Source organism: Sciurus vulgaris (assembly GCF_902686455.1).
Source record: "Sciurus vulgaris genome assembly, chromosome: 9".
NCBI classification, from domain to species: domain Eukaryota; kingdom Metazoa; phylum Chordata; class Mammalia; order Rodentia; family Sciuridae; genus Sciurus; species Sciurus vulgaris.
The window spans coordinates 56,413,441-56,434,356 of NC_136469.1; the positions used below are offsets into that span (position 1 = coordinate 56,413,441).

The 20,916-nt window shown below is 35.5% G+C and overlaps 1 protein-coding gene across 5 annotated transcripts in view; it reads left to right on the forward strand.

The window, feature by feature from the left end:
• The first annotated feature begins 1,241 nt into the window (after positions 1-1,241).
• CENPE (centromere protein E) overlaps positions 1,242-20,916 on the forward strand; it is a 69,985-nt gene continuing 50,310 nt past the window's right edge. For all 5 annotated transcript variants that reach the window (XM_079154222.1, XM_079154225.1, XM_079154224.1 and 2 more), the window contains exons 1-13: positions 1,242-1,365; positions 3,005-3,096; positions 4,960-5,049; positions 5,173-5,291; positions 5,957-6,076; positions 6,485-6,566; positions 6,741-6,808; positions 6,889-6,954; positions 11,764-11,815; positions 13,419-13,506; positions 13,824-13,953; positions 15,033-15,152; positions 17,798-17,956. In XM_079154222.1, coding sequence (XP_079010348.1) covers positions 1,310-1,365; positions 3,005-3,096; positions 4,960-5,049; positions 5,173-5,291; positions 5,957-6,076; positions 6,485-6,566; positions 6,741-6,808; positions 6,889-6,954; positions 11,764-11,815; positions 13,419-13,506; positions 13,824-13,953; positions 15,033-15,152; positions 17,798-17,956 — 1,242 coding nt within the window. In that variant the 5' untranslated portion in view covers positions 1,242-1,309. The remainder of the gene's footprint in view (positions 1,366-3,004; positions 3,097-4,959; positions 5,050-5,172; positions 5,292-5,956; positions 6,077-6,484; positions 6,567-6,740; positions 6,809-6,888; positions 6,955-11,763; positions 11,816-13,418; positions 13,507-13,823; positions 13,954-15,032; positions 15,153-17,797; positions 17,957-20,916) is intronic.

The following is a 20,916-nucleotide window of genomic DNA, read 5'->3' on the forward strand; positions in this document are numbered from 1 at the left end:
CTAAACTATGGAACCAACCTAAATGCCCTTCAACAGATGAATGGATAAAGAAAATGTGGTACATATACACAATGGAATATTACTCAGTCGTAAGAAGAATGAAATTATGGCATTTGCAGGTAAAGAAAGGGATGGAGCTGAAGAATATCATGCTAAGTGAAATAAGATAAACCCCCCCCCAAACCAAAGGCCAAATGGTTTCTCTGATAAGCAGATGCTAACTCATAATGTGGAGGTGGCATATAGGGACTTCTGATTGTGCAAAGGAGAGCGAAGGGAGGGGAGGGGGTGTGGGGGTGGAAAGGACGGTTGAATGAGATGGACATTATTACCCTATATACATCCATGATTACACTACTGGTGTGAATGCACCATATTCAGCCAGAAGAAGTAGTTGTGCTACATTTGTGTATAATTATTTCTAAATGCATTCTACTGTCATGTATAACCAATCAAAACAAATTTAAAAAATTAAAATTTTAATTTAAAAAAAAGGAATGAAACTTCTCCTAAAGAAATCATGTTAGTGCTTTTCCGTAACATATATTTAAAACAAAGAAAAACCAAACACTTTGGGGGGAAGAAATCATTAAAGTACTTTCCCTCTTCAGTGAATAGAAGTTTCAATACGTTACTAACTGGGTTCTTCCAGTCTTCTGTCATTCTTTTCTCTTAAGTCTCAACAATTCATAGCGAATGGAAACAGAAGTTACATTTTAAAAAAAAAAGATAAAAAACTAAACGCAGAAATTCCACAAAGCGCCACAGGCTACTTCTGGACTGAACAGTGCATTTCAACTCTTGTCCTCCGAGGTATTTTTAAAAAATAACTGGGGCGAGAGTGGGGCGGTTGGGGGCGGGGGTTGGTGTCGTTTTCGTTTTTAAGATTGTAATTCTCCTTCGTTAGGGAAAAACTACGTATCTTTGCCTAGTTTCTTCTACAGACTGCAAACTCTTTAAGGGAGGTGGGGAAGAAAACGGTGTTCAGTGGTTTTTCGTAGATAATAGCTATTTGACCTATTACCAAGACAACAGTCCTCCGCCAGCTTCCCAGATCCCGCCTCCGAGGTCTGCTCCTCACCCGGCACCCAGACCTTCGGAATCCCCTCCACCCTAGAGCGGTGGGCGCGCCTCTCTCCCCCAGCGCCGCGCCGCAAGTGGAATGGTCCATGACGTCACGAGGACGCGGCTCAATCAGAAGCGGCGTTTGGGAATTTTTGAACTTAAAGGCGGGGCGGCCCGTGGCTCCCGAGTGCCGACGGTGCGGTGCCCAGTCCTCTGACCCTTTTTCGGGGCCCGGGCTGGCGGAATGGCGGAGGAAGCGGCTGTGGCAGTCTGCGTGCGAGTTCGGCCGCTCAGCAGCAGGTAGGTGGAAGGACAGTGGTCTAGTCGCCAGTGCGGCGTCCGGCGCGGCCCAAGTCGAGGGGCGAGACCTTGGTTTTTCCCAGAACTGCTTCCTTCTGGCTCCGGTGCCTAGAAACTCGGCGGCTTGCCGGCTTTGTGCCAGGGTTTCCTTGTCTGTAAAGTGACCGGGAAATCGAAACGTCTAGAAGATACATTCTAGTTGCGGGATTCGCTTAAATCTTCATCAGGTTTGCTGACAGTAAAGACCTTCACTCCTGTCCTGTCTTTCCTGCATCTGTGCCTCCCTGCCTCCTCGCCCTGGAGAAGTCGTGTCATAGTTACTTATTTTGCACTTTACTGGCTCTCGCAACTCTCCGGAATAAGGACTTGCATTGCATTTAGATGTTCAAGACCTTATCCATTCATCCATTCATTCAACAAATTTTACTAATGATTTTTTTAATTACACTACTGTTCTAAACAGATAATAGCATCCTTGTCCTGTGGATCTTTCCTTCTAGTGGGAGGAAACAATACGGTAAACAATGTTAAGTGGTGATACCTGAGTAGTAAATGCTATTGAAGAAAAAGCAAGAAGGGAAATAAATGAAGTTTGTTGGCTTTGCTAGCCTCTGGCCTTCAACTCAAAATGCTAACACTTTTTTCTGTTTGAAAAATTGTTATTGAACACAACCGTCAGTTTAACAAATGAGATTATCAAGATTGGAAATTCCATATTTTTAAGAAGCTCATTCTCTTAACTGGGGAAAAAACAGCTACATAAATAAGCCATTACAATACACTGAGATGGCCAAGTGGAGAATGTTTGCTAGAGGAATCATTAGCCTATCAGAGATGACAGTTTGAGTGGGGCAGGATGGTGCCAGGAAAGTCCTGATACTTTTCATGAATGAAGGAATAGGTAAGTTACTTAATAGAAGGGAAGAACATGGTATTCCAGGCATAGAGAAGTTAATCTAAATCCATCATTTTAGGGAGAATTTAGGATTGCAACCTGTGTTTGACACTTAGGGTGTATGTAGGAATTTAGAGGAAATTGAGGTTGAAGAGAAAAGTGACATGATCCATGTGTCTTTTGCCATGCTATGTATTTCAAAAGTTTCCAAAAGGTTTTTAAGGTTTGAAGCAACAGGACATAATCAGAGTTGTATTCTGAATCTATCCCTTCAGCTGCCAGTTCTGGGTGAGAGGTTGAGAGTGAAGGGCTTCACAAGGAAACTCCCATGAGAGGGCTGGAGGTCACTGAACCCCGTCTTAAGATAGTTGAACCCTGAAACTTCCAACATGGATTTTCCATCTTTTCCTTACATATGTGATAAGTTATTACCATCTTTTGTTGTTGTTGTTGTTACTAGGAATTGAATCCAGGGGCGCTTTACCTCTTTTTCTTTTTTTTTTTTTTTTTTTAATTTTAAGACAAGGTTTTGCTTAGTTGCTGAGACTGGCCTCAAGTTTGTGATCTTCCTGCCTCAGCCTCCTGAGTCTCTGAGGTTGTAGACATACAATACCATACTTGACTAATTGTTACCATCTTTTAAAATGTTCTTCAGAACATGAAATCTTTTAAGTTATCCTTCCTATAACATGACTTCTGTGATCAGTTATATTATACTAAAATGTAGTGTTTTTATTCTTTTAGAGAAGAAGAACTTGGAGAAGCTACCCAAGTTTACTGGAAAACTGACAATAATGCTATTTATCAAGTTGATGGGAGTAAATCCTTCAATTTTGGTAAGCTTATAATAGCATCAAAAGTTAGCTTGTTATCCTTTTACTATTAAGAATACAAAAGGCATATCAGTAATACTAGATTTGTCATTAAAGATTTGTGAACTGCTTCACTATTACCAAAGAAATTATTTATCCATCATGTATGAAAAGTAAGGTAATAAATTGCTGTGTAAAGCACAGTTATAATCTTAGTACCTTATGGCTAAGACTAGTGTTTTTCTCCTTTCACTAATTTATTTGTAGTCTAAAACTCATAAAACCAAACTGTGTTGTACAGTATCAGGCCATCATTAAGATCTTTCAATTTAGTATACTCTTTTGCAGTTATTTTCAAGCTCTTAATAAATGGTGAAGATGTTTCTTCTTTATCTGCTAAAATACATCAGGGACCCACCTCTGCTTTTGAGGAGCTTATCATATGGTGGGAAGAAAGGTATTAAATTCATGATGAGATAAACTTTGTGGGAATTTTTAGTGGAGGATCTAATTTAGTCCAAGTATCCAAAAAAAGTACTACTACACTGAAACTTGAACATTAGCTATGCCAAAAGGACTTTGAGGCCTTACAGGTAACTAAATTGATTTCTTTGTTGACTGAACATGTATAAAGTACTGACTATGTTCTAGACATTGTTCTAAGCAGTTCATGTATATTAACTCATTTAAACTTCCTGACAAGTGTATGCGGCAGATACTGTTGCTTTCCTCATTTTAATGAGGAACCAAAACAGAGGGCTTCATGCTAGCAGAATTGCTTCCAAGGCTGGACAAGGTCCACTTAATAACCTTAAGAATAAAGAGTGTTGCTGTAAAACCACAAAACCAACAAATAATGTTTTAGAGCAGAGAAGTATAGAAGATAAAATGATTGCTGATAAATGACTGTTGGTATTAGCATAATTTTTAAAAGGTAAAAACGGTATGTACCAGAGATTGTAAATCTAAATTAAGGGATGCTCAAGCATTCAAACTCCTAAACTACAGGGTTTTGGTGGCTACATAGTCATCAAAGATTTGGACTCATCCACCTGCCTGAGATAGAATGCATTAAAATTTGAAACATGTACCAGTTCCCCTCACTCTGAAATCATGACGCCCGAGCAGCCTTCAGATAGCACTTGTGTTTCCCATATACTTCTGCCTACAGGGCAGAATGTGGTCATGATACAAGCAGCCTGATCACAGAATTTCTCGGGGTAAGTCAGTATGTTTCCCTCCTGATTTACACATCTGTTTCCTGTGAGCCACCACTGAAAGAGTAATCCATTTTTTGTGTGTCCTAGCAAAAGCAAAGAAATCAGATCTTAGGATGCAAATGCTACCCTTTATCTAGCCATTACCAGACAAACAACTGGTCATTTCCTGTCACTTTAGTTTTGTTCAGTGCTTTTCTTTGAAATGTCTGCATTTCTTGATTTAGCTTGAATGAAATTTTCTAGGTCCATATGTTGTGAAAATTAAAATTTCTCCGATCATAGTAATAGTTTATATCTTTTAAGTATTAACCATATACTTATAATAATTCAATAAAGATAATGTGTGCCCATTTTACAGATTGAGGCACAGAGACAATAACCCCCTTGGTCAATGTCACACAGCTTAGATTACAGAGCTCCATATGCCTTATTGCCATTTGAAAACACAAAGGATGGATGACTTGTGTTTTTTGTGTGAGACCAACACAATATCTTTGGGGAGGATATTTTCAGAAGATAAAAAGGTCAAAGAAAATACTTTCTTAAATATCTTGTCATCTTAGATCCTGATAATTTTATTTCCTTGAGTGATTACTAATTCACTAATTTACTAATGAAAACACAGTTGATTTGTTTGATTTAATGTTTGTTTTTCTTGTTTTCTTAGATCGTGTCTTTAATAGTAGTGAAACTACAAAGAATGTCTATGAAGAAATAGCAGTACCAATCATCAATTCTGCTATACAAGGCTACAATGGTTTGTATTCCTTTGATGCTATAGAAACATTTTATTCTTGAGCATCTGCTCAGCAAGCATTGATAGTTTTACTCACTGTAGATTTATTCTTAATCTTTGCATGTGTCTATTTTGTTTTTACAGGCACTATATTTGCCTATGGGCAGACTGCTTCAGGAAAAACACATACTATGATGGGTTCAGAAGATTGTTTGGGAGTTATACCCAGGGCAATTCATGACATTTTCCAAAAAATTAAGAAGGTAATAACTTAGCTGACTTCCTAGTATACAGATAAAAGTAGAAATAATTGGATAGCAGTCTTAAGAGTTTTTCTCTTATAATAATGAAAGGAAGCAGATTTCCACTTATCTCTTGAGTTTCATGAGATGGGAAAAAAGGCAGAGCACAGGATTCACTTTTATCCCCACAAACTTACTCTATAGAGCAAAGTTGTTTCACCTTCTTTCATTCTTTCCCCAAATCCTGCCTGCAACAGTAATACTCCCAACAAAAGGTAAGCATTAAGTACTAGCAAAATCAGAATGGTTGGTTCCACATTACCTTTGTTTAGCTCCAGGGGTAAGGAACAATAAAGTAGATGTTGGTAAACAAGAAGAGAAGCAGAACGCCAGAATACACAATTAGTTAAGAGTTGGTATTAAGTTAGCATTTTCATTAAAATAAGAACATCTTTTGTTAGGGTTTTACTTTGACCCTAGAGAGATGGCACACTTTTCATTTTTCTGAAACAGTGCTTTTATATTTTTATGTTTGTTATTAACACAGAACCATGAGTTTTGTTTGTTTTATAAAGATAATTACCTCCATACCTCTTTAATAATAGTGGATAGAGTGGATAAGCATTCAGTATTAGGTTTTCATAAGTGGATTCTTTCTGATGCTTTTACACACTTTTTTCTCCTAGTTTCCTGATAGAGAATTTCTCTTACGGGTGTCTTACATGGAGATATACAATGAAACCATCACAGATTTACTCTGTAACACTCAAAAAATGAAACCTTTAATAATTCGGGAAGACATCAATGTGAGTATTGAGTTAGGTGACTTTAAAACAGGTTCACTTATTGGAATTGCTCTGCTTATTTTTTTAAAGTATTTTCTTTTTATTTACTTTTATTTCTGGTTATTTTTCTGTTTTCAAGTGTTTATAAAGATCCATCTTTTCAGTAATATGTTTAGTTTTAAAGTACTGATAGCTGTAATATTTTAGATTAAGTGCCTAAAAATAGCAAGATGGAAACATGGGAAAATTTGCTATGTTTTGATGTACACAGTAAATTGTGATTATTCATAGTTGCTATTTTTTTTAACAGAATAATCATTCCATTTTTTAACTTCCTCAAATTCTGAAACAGTTCACATCGTCTTTTTGTGAAAATCAAACTTACAAATGACTTTTTTTCTAATCTTTCCATAATTACACTGATTTCAGAGGAATGTGTATGTTGCTGATCTCACAGAAGAAGTGGTTTATACATCAGAAATGGCTTTGCAATGGATCACAAAGGGAGAAAGTAAGACTGCTGTATTTCTTTGAAATACAGAAACTTCAGTAATCACATTTTTTATTATTACACTAAAATAAAATAGGCTTCAAATCACCCTTGTTATTATTAAGCTAACATAAAAATCAGTGTTTTCCTTGAACTTTAATATGTATGTAACTTTAATATAACTCCTTTTTACAGAGAACAGACATTATGGAATAACAAAAATGAATCAAAGAAGTAGTCGTTCTCATACCATTTTCAGGATGGTATGTAAGTCTTCCTCCCTATATTAGATCTTTCCAACTCAGAATGCACTAATTTTCTACAAGTTGCCTTTTCTGTCTAGATTTTGGAAAGCAGAGAGAAGGGTGAACCTTCTAATTGTGAAGGATCTATCAAGGTATCCCATTTGGTGAGTACTAATGAATCATAATAATGTACTATATGGACCACAACAACATGTATTTAGCCGTTGGATGTTTGGTTTAATGAGAACTGTTAACTACATAGGAAAATATATGTGTAAATTGGCAGTTTAACTAGTCTTGTCAATAACATCAGATTACTAGCAGAAATATTATAGGAAGAATTTAGAGAATATTTCTTTCTGTTATATCTTGGCTACCATCTTCTAAAATTTAGATGTAAGGAGTTGAAAATTTCCTAACCACAAAAGAAGTAAGATTCTTTTTTATACTTATCTGAGTTTAAGTAATCTTGGAATTTGAAGATTTTTTTTTCTTTAACTAAATCTCAGACGTGTAATTAACAACAACAACAACAAAAAAAACTAGATAGAATGGATAAAACAAATTACATTATTCAGGCTTTTTCCTTAGAAACAATAAGAATATATGTTTTATCGTATAAATGGTGTTTATGTTTGTTTGTTGAGGTTTTTTGTGTGTTTGCTGGGTGCTACAGATCCAGCACAGGACACTTGTGTGCTAGGCAAGTGCTCTACTACTGGGCTATGCACCCAGCCCATAAACAAGGTCATAGACTGTAAATCCCTTGAAGAGTGATGTCATGTTCATCTTTGTAGCCCCAATACATTGCATATTTATTGCAGTAAATATTTACTGAACTTAAGCATTATGTAAACTTTCCTTTTTTTCCACCTAAGTAAACCTCCCTTTCCTTCTTGTTACATTGTACCGTAGGTGTCTCTTGCTCCTTTCTTATCCTTTTTCATTATTGATCTATTCTTCATCTTCAGCGACTAAATTCTTTTTTTTCTTTTTTCCTGTGTGTGTGTGTGTGTGTGTGTGTGTTTATTGATTCTTTTTAGTTTTACATAACAATAGTATTCATTTTGACATAATTTTAAAAGCATGAAATATAATTTGTTCTAATTCAGTCCTCAGTATTTCCCCTTTCTCTTCCCTCTTCCCTCCCCCAGTTCTCTTCCCTTTACTCTACTAATCTTTCTGCTATTTACTTATAGTTTTTTTTTTAATTAATATCTTGTGGATGCACATATCTTGTGAGATTTATTGTGATATATTCATATATGTACATAGGAAGGTTAGGTCAGATTAATTCCACTGTCTTTTCCTATCCCATCTCCCTTCCCTTCCCCTCTCTCCCCTTTGTGTACTCCATTGATCTTTTTCTATTTTTGATTTTTACTCCCTTCCCTTATTTTGAATTAGCTACTGGATATCAAAGAAAACATTCTACCTTTGGCTTTGGGGGACTGGATTGTTTCACTTGGCATGATAGTCTCCAGTTTAATCCTTTTACTGGCAAATGCCATAAAGTCATTCTTCTTTATGACTGAGTCATACTCTATTGTTTATATAGACCATATTTTCTTTATACATTTATCTGTGGAAGGACATATAAGTTGGCTCCATAGCTTGGCTATTGTGAATTGTGCTGCTGTAAACATTGATGTGGCTGCATCACTGTAGTATGCTGATTTTAAATCCTTTGGATATATACCAAGGAGTAGGATAGCTTGGTCTTATGGTTCCATTACTAGTTTTTGGAGGAATCTCCATACTGCTTTCCAGGGTGGTTGTACTGATTTGCAGATCTACCAACAATGTATGAGTGTACCGTTTTCCCCACGTCCTTGCCAACATATACTGTTACTTGTATTCTCAAACAGTTCTGATTTGCATTTATCTAATTGCTAGAGATGTTGAACATTTTTTCATATATTTATTGACCATTTGTATTTCTTCTTTAAAGAAGTGTCTATTTAGCTTCTTTGCCCATTTGTTGATTGAGTTATTGGGGGGGCATTGTTTGTAGTTTTTTTAAGGGGGGTTGTTTTTGTTGCTTTTGATGTTAAGTTCTTTGATTTCTTTGAACATCAATGTCCTATTTGAGTTACAGGTAACAAAGATTTCCTTCCATTCTAAAGGCTGTCTCTTCATGCTCTTAATTGTTTCCTTTGTGTGAAGAACCTTTTTAATTTGATGCCATCCCACTTACTGATTTTTTATTGTACTTCTTACACTTTAAGAGTCTTGTTAAGGAAGTCAGTTCCTGAGCCAACATGTGGAATGTTGGGCCTACATTTTCTTTTTTTTTTTTCCCCCTTAACAGTTTTCTTCTAACAGCTTCAGGGTTTCTGGTCTTAATCCAGTTTGAGTTGAGTTTTGTGCAGGGTGGGAGGGGTTAAAATTCATTCTGCATATGAATTTCTAGTTTTCCCAGCATGATTTGTTAAAAGGGCTATCTTTTTGTCTTTAGCACCTTTGTCTAGTATGAGATAACATTTATTGGGTTTATTTTTGTGTCTTCTATTCCATTGGACTTCATACCTATATTAATGCCAATGTCATGCTGTTTTTGTTACTGTACCTCTGTAGATTTTGAGATCTGGTATTATGGTGCCTCCTGCTTCACTTTTCTCACTAAGAATTGCTTTGCAAGGCCTAAATTCTTTAGCCTGATTTGGGATGTGATTTAAGATTACCTTATTTAATTTGAAAACTACAGGGAAAAATTAATCAATGGTATGTTTATTTAGTTTCAGATTTCATGAAAGAAAATTCTTACTATCCAGTTCTAACTTTAATTTATTTTTGGTGTAAAAAGTGTATCTCTTATTTTAGTAGACTTTAATATTGTTTCACTTTAACAACAACATCAACAAAAATCTAACTTCTTCCAACTCTGGTGATTTGTTATTATAATTTTAACTTTTCTCTTAGACACTCCTAATGTATTCAGTGCAGTATTTGGTGATTTTTCTCACCTTCCTCAACGTTCTGTTGTCTGTGATTCTTGGATACTATCTGGGGCATCCCTTCAGCCTACCCACTTCCTGTAAGAGTCTTCTTGGAAAGAAGTGATCCTTGAATAATCACCTTCTAACTCTTTGTAGGTGACCCTTTCCTTATTGTCTCCTGGCCTTGAGGGAATGATAATATCCAGGTTCTCTCAGCTCTAATTCTTCTCCATTCCCTTCTGTGTTTTTTTCTTCTGCCCTTCTAACAAAAACTTAGACGTGCTCTGTGGCCTTTCTTACTTCAGATTCTTGCTCTCAGATATTTTGTCACCATTTCTGTATTGAAGATTGCCAAATTTTTATCTACAGTCTCTGAGATTACTGTAATTGTGCATCCCACTGTTATCTCAAATTATGGAATATGTAAAATTAATTTCTTACTACAGTAGTGACTATTCCCATTTTTCCAGGAAATCCAGCATAATCCTGGTCAAGTAGGCTGGAAACCTATGTCAGTTTTAATTCTAATTCAATTAATCTTTTTTGTCATTTTCCTTTGTCCCGTTGTCTCATTTCTTTTTATTATTATTACTGTTATTTTGATTCATTGTACACAAATGGGGTACAACTTTAATTTCTCTGTACACAAAGTAGAGTCACATGTAATCATATGTGTACATAGGGTAATGATGTTTGTCTCATTCTATTATCTTTCCTTACCCTGTCCTCTCCCCACACCCATATTCCTCTATACAGTCCATCCTTCCTCCATTCTTGCCTTATCCACCCCACCCCCATTATGTATCATCATCTACTTATCAGAGAAATCATTCGGCCTTTGGTTTTTGGGGATTGGCTTATTTCACTTAGCATGGTATTCTCCAACTCCATCCATTTATCTGCAAATGCCATAATTTTATTCTTCTTTATGGCTGAATAATATTTCTTATTAATTCCCTTTGGGTACATTCCTGTGGTATATTCATTTAGATCCTCATTTCTCTTGAATTACTATATTGATCTCTGGTACCTGACCTTCAGGACCCTGGTCTTCCTTCTTCAGTCTGTTATGTATAGGTTTGACATGTATCTAAGCACTGTACTGCTTTTGTTATGTCACTTCTTGAATAAGATCTGACCTCTGTTAACCAATCTAGCTCTTCTTCCTTCTACTCCACGTGAGTTCCTGTCTCAAAGATGGGGCCTTTTGGTGTCCTTGGATAGGAGTGCTTGTTCCCACGTCATGACTTCACTCATGCTTCTTCACTCCTTAACCACTTCGCTTTTTATTATGAATCTAAATCGTCTATAGTGGATACTATATAAGGAATCATTAGACTTCTGATTATTTTAGAGAAGAAAGTATCTTAGAACAGTGGTACGTAGTTATTTGCCTATACCCTGAAAATCTCCACAGAGAAATAAATAACTTAAAGCTCTTTCTTTTAATGCATTCAGAATATATACAGAGCCTTTCTCATGCTGTGGGCACAGTGCTGGGCTCTGAGCTTAAAATAATTAAGAACATATTCCTCTGCTACTTAATATACAGATAATTTCCATTGCTGCCTCTAGCCCAAGATGCCATCATCTCACCTGGATTCCTCTACCAGCCTCCTATCCTGACTGCCTGCTGCCACTCCTGTCCTTCTCCAATCCATTATCTACTCAAGAGCACAGTTGATCCTTCAGAGAGTTGAATCCCTACTGTAAAACCCTCCAGTGGCTTCCCATTGTGTTAGGAAACCCGGAATTCTTAGTCTTGCTTAAAAAGCCCTGCATAATGTGATCACTGGTTCTCTTAGCCTGTGTTATTCCTACTTAAGTTCACCAACTACACCACACTTCCCTTTCTACATAAAAACAACATGTAGAGTCTACTTTGACTCAAGATGATATGTTATTTCAAGAAGAAACATGAGAATTTAGATGGAACATTCAGATATGCCTTGAATTTAAAATGTTCTTTCAGTAGTTTGGAATTTATTATTTCAAATTATCCTTCCTAATGGTTTATTTTTATTTGTCCTACAGAATTTGGTTGATCTTGCAGGCAGTGAAAGAGCTGCTCAAACAGGAGCTGAAGGTAATGAGAACTAGTAAAATAAATTAGTCTTAATGCCTTCCTATTTTATGAGATAAAAATACTACAGCTTTTTTTTTTTTTTTGGTTGCTGGGGATCAAACCCAGGGTCTTGTGCTTACAAGGCAAGCACTCTACCAACTGAGCTATCTCCCCAGCCCCAGCATTTTTTAAAGCTGATAAATGAATAATAATTTTCTGTTAAAAGTCCCTAACACAAAAATCAGCATCTGTATCTGGTTAATTATTTTCTTTGAACTATTATAGCATATATTAAAGAACTAAAATTATGTAATTAATAGGATCATATTGCTAGAAAGCCCATGAGAATCCTATGAAAACTATCTAAATTTTTATAATTAGTAAGGTTATTAAGAAAGGTAGCTGAGCATAGTGGTACATGCCTGTAATCCCAGTAGCTCGGGAGGCTGAGGCAGGAGGCTTGCAAGTTCAAAGCCAACCTCAGCGATTTAGCAAAGCTGTAAACAACTTAGCAAGACCCTGTTTCAAAAAATAAAAAGGGCTGGGAACTTAGCTTGTTGGTAAAGTGCTCCTGGGTTCAATCCCTAGTACAAAAAATAAAAGAAAGGAAGGACGATAATAGGAGGCATCTTTCCAGTACTAACATTCTGATTCTAGGATATTACAATAAGTATGTACAGATTCTTTCTTTGCACCTTTGCCCTTTCAAAGTTCATGTGGATTAAAAAAGGTTAGCATTGAAAAGAAAAGGAGGCTTTCCTACTATGTGAAAAATAATATTGCATATTGTCCATACATATCTATCCAGGGAGAATCTTAACATTACAGGCAAATTCAACTGCATGGGATCTAATTTCTCATGGCAAAATTGGCTATTTTGTCCAGTTCTCCTTAAATGTGTAATAAAACACATGAAAAGCCAAGGAAAGGAGGCATGTACAAAATTAATATATAGGTATCAATAACTCTTATAAACAAAACCAGTTAGAATGATATGTGGACAAAAGTTATTCACATTAGTAATGTAAAAGATATGACACATAGGAAAACCTGATATCTCAACTAGGAAACTCAACAGATTGCGCAGAACTGATGTAAAGAAAAATTTAAATCAGCCCTGAATTATAGAGAACTGTTTGTAAAAATGGAAAAGCACACTTAAATGAGAAGATTCAAAGTCACAAAAATGCCAGTTCTTCTATGTTAATTTCTGGATTTAATACAATCCTAATAAAAACATCAAGAATCTATTTTTTTTTATTGTTTAAACTAGGTATGCTTATTTTAAAATGTGTATGGAAAAATTAAAAATAGACTAACCAGGTGACCTGGTACTTGTGACCTCCTGCCTCATCCTCCCAAGTAGTCCCTTCTCATTCTTAGTAATTTTTTTCTTACTGCTGTTTCTCTCAGATAATAACTATTCTGATTCACTTAATTGGTAGAAGGCATAGGAAGAGAACACCTACTAATTATATTAAAGGTGTGCTCAGGTCCAAACCAAAGCACAAATTTTAGCATCTGACTCTTTGATGTCTAATTTCTCTTATCATTTACTAATAAATAAGTCATCTAGTTGGGGGGAGTCAATTTTGATTTTTTTTTTTTTTTTAAATAAATACAGGTGTGCGACTCAAAGAAGGCTGTAATATAAATCGAAGCTTATTTATTCTGGGACAAGTAATCAAGAAACTTAGTGATGGCCAAATTGGGTAAGTTTATCCCATTACACACGTACACTTTGCTCAGGTTTCTCATTAGGTTGAAAATTAAAACATTTCAGTAACACTAGAGTTTGTATTCTTCCACATATTCAAAAGCTTTTGGGATTCTGTGAGCATAACTTCTAATACATATGACTGATCTACTGAAAATACTTTCTATTGTATGTTTTAATTAGTAGTTTTGATTAATTAAAATAATCCTATAAAGAATTAATTTTAAAATTAAGTGTTCTGTTAAAAACCAACCACTTTTATAATTAAAAACTTTCTTAATCTTTTTCTTCCCAAACTTATTTCTTGTTAAGTGGTTTCATAAATTATCGAGATAGCAAATTAACACGAATTCTTCAGAACTCTTTGGGAGGAAATGCAAAAACACGTATTATCTGCACAATTACTCCAGTATCTTTTGATGAAACCCTTACTACTCTCCAGGTGAGTTTGATTTTTTTTTTTTTTTTTTTTTAATATCTCAACTTAATACAGAGAACTTTAAGAAGAAAAACATCTAAAATTTGGTGTACTTTTTTTAATTGAAATAACACACTTGTAATAAAATTGATATATTATCTACTAAATAGCATTCCTTAATTTTCTAAGACTTCAGTCATTTGTATCCCACCTCCACAATTTTTGCCACATTCAGTGTTATTTTGACTAATTGACTTGATAATTTCTTCAAATAACTTACTTTTTGTACTTAATTTATGATAAAAGAAAAATGTATCAGTCCTATGAATGAAAAACTAGGATTACTTACCACTAATAAAAAGTAACCAAAATAATATATATAGTTTTGTATGTATATGTGTGTGTGTATAAAACAATATAGGTCTTGAATTTCTACTAGCTGTTGCCTGCCTTGCTTCTCAGCTGAAAGCCAACATTTTCTGTTAAAAATGAAGGAAAGGAAAAATGAAAAACATCAGTGCAAAAGCTTTCTCAATGAAGAATTCAATATTATTTAATGGTCACCTTGTTCCCACTTAAAGTTACCTCTAGTACTCATACTCAAAACATGGATTTAAATAGCTATTGAGCACTGGAATAAGGTCCTGCCAGTGGTAAAAGATAGAAAATAACATTCCTGACTTCACAGAATTTATAGAGCAGATAAGATTTGTCTTCCAACATGATTGCCTTGGATTAGTAGTTAAGTGGCTAACAGTTTAAAGGAAGAGGAGATACTTTCATCTGGAAGAGGAGTTTTAGAGTACAGGAAGCATCCTGGAGGGGTGGATGGGATTCCAATAAGCCAGTGTTTATAGGTTCTCTATTGCATCTATCTTCAAGATATTTTTTCAGCTCTCCTGAAACTCTTGACTATAGTAAGTTACAGAGCATTGTTAAAAGGACAGAGTGCACCCCATATTCAGAAGTATTAAGCCAACTGGGAGGAGTTTGTTTTGATTTATTGTTTTCAGAGGAACTTGATTATAGGAAACTTAAATGTTATTAATTATTATAATTTATTTTAGTATTAAGCATTTTATACTTTTGTATTTTTTTCCCAGTTTGCTAGCACTGCTAAATACATGAAGAATACTCCTTATGTTAATGAGGTATCAAGTGATGAAGCTCTCCTAAAGAGATATAGAAAGGAAATAGTGGATCTTAAAAAACAGTTAGAGGAGGTATGTATGGATCATTTATTTCAATAAATAAAACTTAGAGTGATGGAGATTTGCCCCCCAAAATTTTAAATTCTTGAATATCTGTGTTACTACAACTTAAGTTTAAAACAAATAGTTTTTAACTAAGAAGAAATCATCTCATAAAAATTTTAACTTTACTGTAAATTGAAAAATTTGGTTTTTTAAAATTATTTTGAATTTTTTTTTCATTTCCAGAGAGCAAGCCTTAACATTTTTTTTCAAATGAGTCAAGTAGAAATACTTTCTTAAAAATTTTCACAAATATATATTGAATTAGGTTGAAAAGAAAGGCCATGTATGGTTACTTAAAACTGCCTTCTGTATTTTCACATTTTACTGAATTCCTCTTATAACCCTTTAGGTAACAACCTGATAATAGAGCATAATCAACCTATCATTCTAATTGGTTTGTTTTAATCATGGTCCCATATTTTGTAAAAGTCTAATTTTAGTGATCTTTTAAAAAATTAACATTGATTCAGTACTATTGTTCAATATATATCAGATTTCATCAGCTGTTCCACTAATATCCTTTCTGGTCCAAGGTCTAATTCAGAATTACATGTTGGATTTAGTTGTCATGTTTCCTATGGATCTTTTATTTTGTTTGTCCTCCCAATGGCTTTGACCTGTTTGAAGAGTGTTGACCAGTTGTTTTGAAGAATGTCTTTCCTCATGATTCAATTTAGGTTATGAGCCATATTTTGTCAAGAATACCACAAAAGTGACATTCAGTGGGTCTCACTGAGAAGCACATGGTATCAATGTAGTTAATTACTGCTGTTAACCTTAATCATTTGTTAAGGAGCTGTCTGCTAGGTCTCCTCTAAAAAGTTTCCCTTCTCTCTTGCAATGAATATATGTGTTATGGGGAGAAACTTTGGTACTCTGAAACTATCTTGTCTCATCAAATTTAAGCATTTATTAATGATTCTTGTCTTAAACAATGATGTCTATGGTGTTTGTCAAATTGATTTTCTATTTTCACCATTCCTTCATCCAACATTTATTAGTTGGAAATCTACTGTAAGGAAAATTTATTTATTTATTCAATCATTATGGACTCTTGGATTCTTATTTTAGTCCATGGGTTATAATCCATTACTATCATCTTTTTTTTTTCTTGTTACTTAAATTGTCTCTGATATGACTGTTGGGAGCTCCTCCAAGTTGGCTTCTGTGTCCTCTTGATGCATTTTGAAGTTGTTCCTACTTGAAACAAGGACGTGCTAAAAATATTGGCTTAGAACCTGAGAAGATAAAAATCCAGAGTCTTCTGGAGGTTCTTTCCTTCCCCTTTTAAAACAGAGGCTTCAGGCTACCCCAGAGGCTGAACACAGCAGAGGCCCCCTCTCTAAGACATCTCATCTCCTCTGAAGCCCCACTGTCTCACAGGTGTCTAGATCTCTCCCAAAGCTTCTGTGTTTCCAATGCGTCATTGTAAAGTGACACAGGCTCTAGGCCCTTCCTCCAGCTCTCTATTCATGACCTGAGGTTGCCTCACTGCAGGACAGCAAGAGGACACAGCCCACAACCTCTGCTGCTGCTTTGCTTTGTAAGATTCTCCTAAAAATCTTATAAAAAAAAAAAAAAAAAATTATCTAAGAAGATATTGAACAGTCTTACAAGATGAAAAAGTACATGTGTACCTTGGCTGTTGGCAAACAGATTTTTAACTTTTCTGGTTTATGCCTGTTATTCATATATTGATAGCAATTAATAGAACTGTTTTAACAATGTTCTTATATTTTACGTGGCATATAGAATAGAGACATGAGAAGAAATGTCTAATTTGCTTTTTATTATAAGTTTGAGAAATTATTAATTATAGTAACTGCATGTTGGAGTTCTGCACTTAGAGTATATTTTATTTCAAAAAAACTCAAATTCTCTGAGATCACATATATATTTCATATTCTATTTTTAAGCTACTTTCAAGTTTTAAAATCTAGCTACATTTATGTCGTGATCAGCACGACCAAACTCTCAAGTTCTGCGAGGGGCAGAGAGGGATTGGAAAATAAAGATTCACAGACACAGATCTTGAAGATTAAGCTGGGATCAGGTGGAGCCTACTCTCTGATGGAGATGCAGGTCTAAAGAGTTACGCCAGCAATCTTTATTTATATAATGTCTCATTATCACGTTAAAGACTATGCAACCATTATTCTTTGTATTCAGAAAAGTTATAGAAACTAGGACGTCCTGTATAGCTTTTCCACAGTTTCAATCCACAGTTGCAAAGTGCAATGTTAGAAGCTTTGTGTAGCTCTCAAGAAAGTCCATTGTTTAAAGTTACTATAAGGCAGGCAGGAACTGGAGAAGCGGAGATGGTGAAACATTGTGGTTGTCTATCATAAGAATTCTTTCCTTCCCAGAAGGTGCGTGCCTGAGATCAAGGTTAGAACTGATAGGGCTCTTGCACAGAGCCTCCTCATCCAGGGCATTGCTGCAGCAGCTAGACATCCTGTTCCCGTGCACAGAAACATTGCCAGGAACCAGTCATGCCACAGCCATGAGGTCATCAGAGACCCCTATATCTCAGTAACTGCTCTCCTATCCTCCATCACCACTCTCAACCCATTTATTATTTATTATTAACATAATCCATTATTACATTACAGGTAAATATAAAGACTCGGGCCCAAGAAATGGAAAAAGACCAATTGGCCCAACTTTTGGATGAAAAAGATTTACTTCAAAAAGTACAGGATGAAAAAATTCAAAACTTAACACGAATGCTAGTGACTTCTTCTTCTCTCACATCACAACAGGAATTAAAGGTAAAATTTAAAAGATAACAGCCTAAATGTGGTAGAAAATAGAATAGGCATTTCTGTTTATTCATTATATAGTTTTGCACTTCTTATTCCTTTATACAACATATTCAAGAAACCCAGAACATTTTATGTTTGCCTATATATCAATACTGCCTAAGATGTTCATGAAAAATTTCCTATTCCTAACTCCCACATGTAGCAATTCTTATTCAAGAAGTCTAAAATACAGTTAAAAAAATCTATTTGTAATATACAAATGATTGGGAATCATGGGTCACTAGGGAAGTATTTTTGTTTAAAGAAACAGAAGTATTAATCTAGCTACAGGAAAATTTATGTAGAATATAAATCAATGTAGTGATCAAAATTCTAGCTTATTTGTGTGCTTTTCATTGGGTATGATGTTATGACTAGGAGAATGGATCCTGAACCTAAACTGACTGGATTTGAATTCCAATTCCGTCAGTTCCCAACTCTTGACATTGGCCAATTTCTTTAATTCCTTTTGCTGTAATTTCCTTATCTGTGGCACAGCTTAACATTCACCTCATAGGGTTGTTGTGAGAATTAAGTAAGATAATTCATAGAGTGTGCCTAACACAATTCTTCCCACACAGCAAATTTAGTAAATGTAAGCTATTAATATTGTTAATAGGCACTATGTACAAGTCATTATACTAAGTGTAGAAGAGACATTCAAGAACTATTGGTTGACTGAGTGTGAATAGAAAGTAACCCCATTACTCAGGGAGGAGTGTTTCAGGAAAAGACCTACATAGCCAAAAACTTGGAGCTGTGAAAATACATGATGCATTCTTTGGACTGAAAATGTTCTGGTGGCCAAGTGATATTAAACTATAATGTGATATTTGGATGTGACATTATGCTAAGGACATAACAAGAGCCTTGTACATGATGTCAGAATTGCAGGAAAAGCATGACTACTATTCATGTCAGAATAGTTGGTCCCTGACAAGAAATGTGGCCCTGGAGAGGGAGCAAATTGGATAAATTGGAGGGCTGTTTGTCTGGTGGACTTGGTGATTGAATGTCAGGAGCAGAGAAAGGAATAAAAAGGTATCCAGAGTGATGCAAAAGTATTGCTTAGCCTCCTAGGAAACTGGTAGCAGAATTTGTTAAGTGACAATAAAAAACAGTAGACATGCTTGGAATATCTTGTTTTTGAGATGTCAGGCATTGAAATTGCAACATATGGAAATAGTGTGGAAGATGGGCCATGTAATCAGTTTGGGTACATGCTCCTACAGATCCAAATTGAAATCATGGAAAGAGATGAGCTGCTTCTGTGAGCAAGCTGAGAATGAAAAGCTCAGAGTGACAAGGACAAAACCCCAAGAAACTTTTTAGATAAAGGTAGAAAAAGAAGAATCCCTTAAAGGGGCCCAGGGTTAGCTCTAGGGAGAAGAAGGAAACCAGAAGAATATGGTAGCTGGGAAGAGAATATTTCAGGGAAGGAGTGGTCGTTGGTGTCACATTCTGCCAAGAAGTTAAATAATAGACAAAAACTCTTTGAATTTAGGAATAATGAGCACCCTTGTAAAAATAATTTAAGTTATGTGGTGAGGATGAAAGCTGCCTTACTGTGAGTTGAGATAGATGAAAGAGATGGACTCTCAAATATGGTAGAAGGAGCTACCCCTGTACAAAACAGCAATTTCTTGAATTTTAGAGAGTACAGAGGAAAGGATAGGTATCAATTCAAGTTGTACTTTTGTAAGTTTAGTTTTATATTTTCTTCGTGAAATAGGTTCACGTTTTCTGGTGTAATGGCATTTGGTGCCATCTGGTGTGTGGTAGATAGAATCACAAGTTTACAGATATACCAAGAGTTCAGAATAATCTGGCCCTTGTAGAGAATGAAAAAGACAGCTGACAATGGGCAGAGAAGTCCTGCCAGACAGCATAAAGGATCCAACTGATGTCTGGCTGTGTGACTTAGCAGTGCGCAGAAGGCTAATACAGGTTCAGAAGGCAGCATAATTCATCTGAGTGTACAGTGTGTGGTGTAGGTGTGAAGGACAGGGATTTCGAGAATATTGACCTCTAATGTCAACATAATTGAAGTAATGACCTATGGACTCTAAGATGATGATATGAGAATCAAGAGAGAGCTGTCAGGAAGAAAGTCCCTATTAAGCTAACCAGTTAAAATGGTATTGAATAAATGAGGAAGAAGGATAGCAACTATGATGAGTGGGAGATCTAAGTTTATTAGTTTCAGATAATGATAAGATTCAGGTGTGGCTTTGGGAGCAAATGGAATTAAGCTGAGGATCATTGGAAACGAGGCTTTATATATGACTGGACTTCGCAATGTAGACTGTGGAAAGAGCTGCCTATGTTAAGTAGAAGGGTAATATGCAGTGAGGCATGAAAGCAGGCAATGTGTCCTGGGGAAGAGAGCTACTCTTAAGAAGCTACATGGTGCAGTGGTTGCCTGGATAGGCTCTACTACCAATTGATTGAACAACCTTATACAGCTTCCCCCACTTTTTGGACACCCAGCTTATCTATAAAAAAGGATACAGTAAAAGATCCTAACTCATAGGATTGTTAAGAGAATCAAATATGTTGAGATGATACTTATACCCAGGAAGGGTCGAGAGAAGAATGTTGACTGCGAAACCTGGAAAACACATGATTAAGAGGCAGGCAGATCAAAAGATGTAAAATGGGCATACTGTAGCAGCACAGCCACCTCGATGTTTATAGCGGCACAGTTCACAATAGCTAAATTATAGAATCAACCCAAATGCCCATCAATAAATGAAATTGTGTATGTGTGCGTGTATATATATACACACACGTATATATATATACACGTGTATATATATAGATATGGATGTATATTTTATATATATATATGTATGGATATATATACACACACACACACACACACACACACAATGGAGTTCTCAGCCATAAAAAGGAATGAAATTATG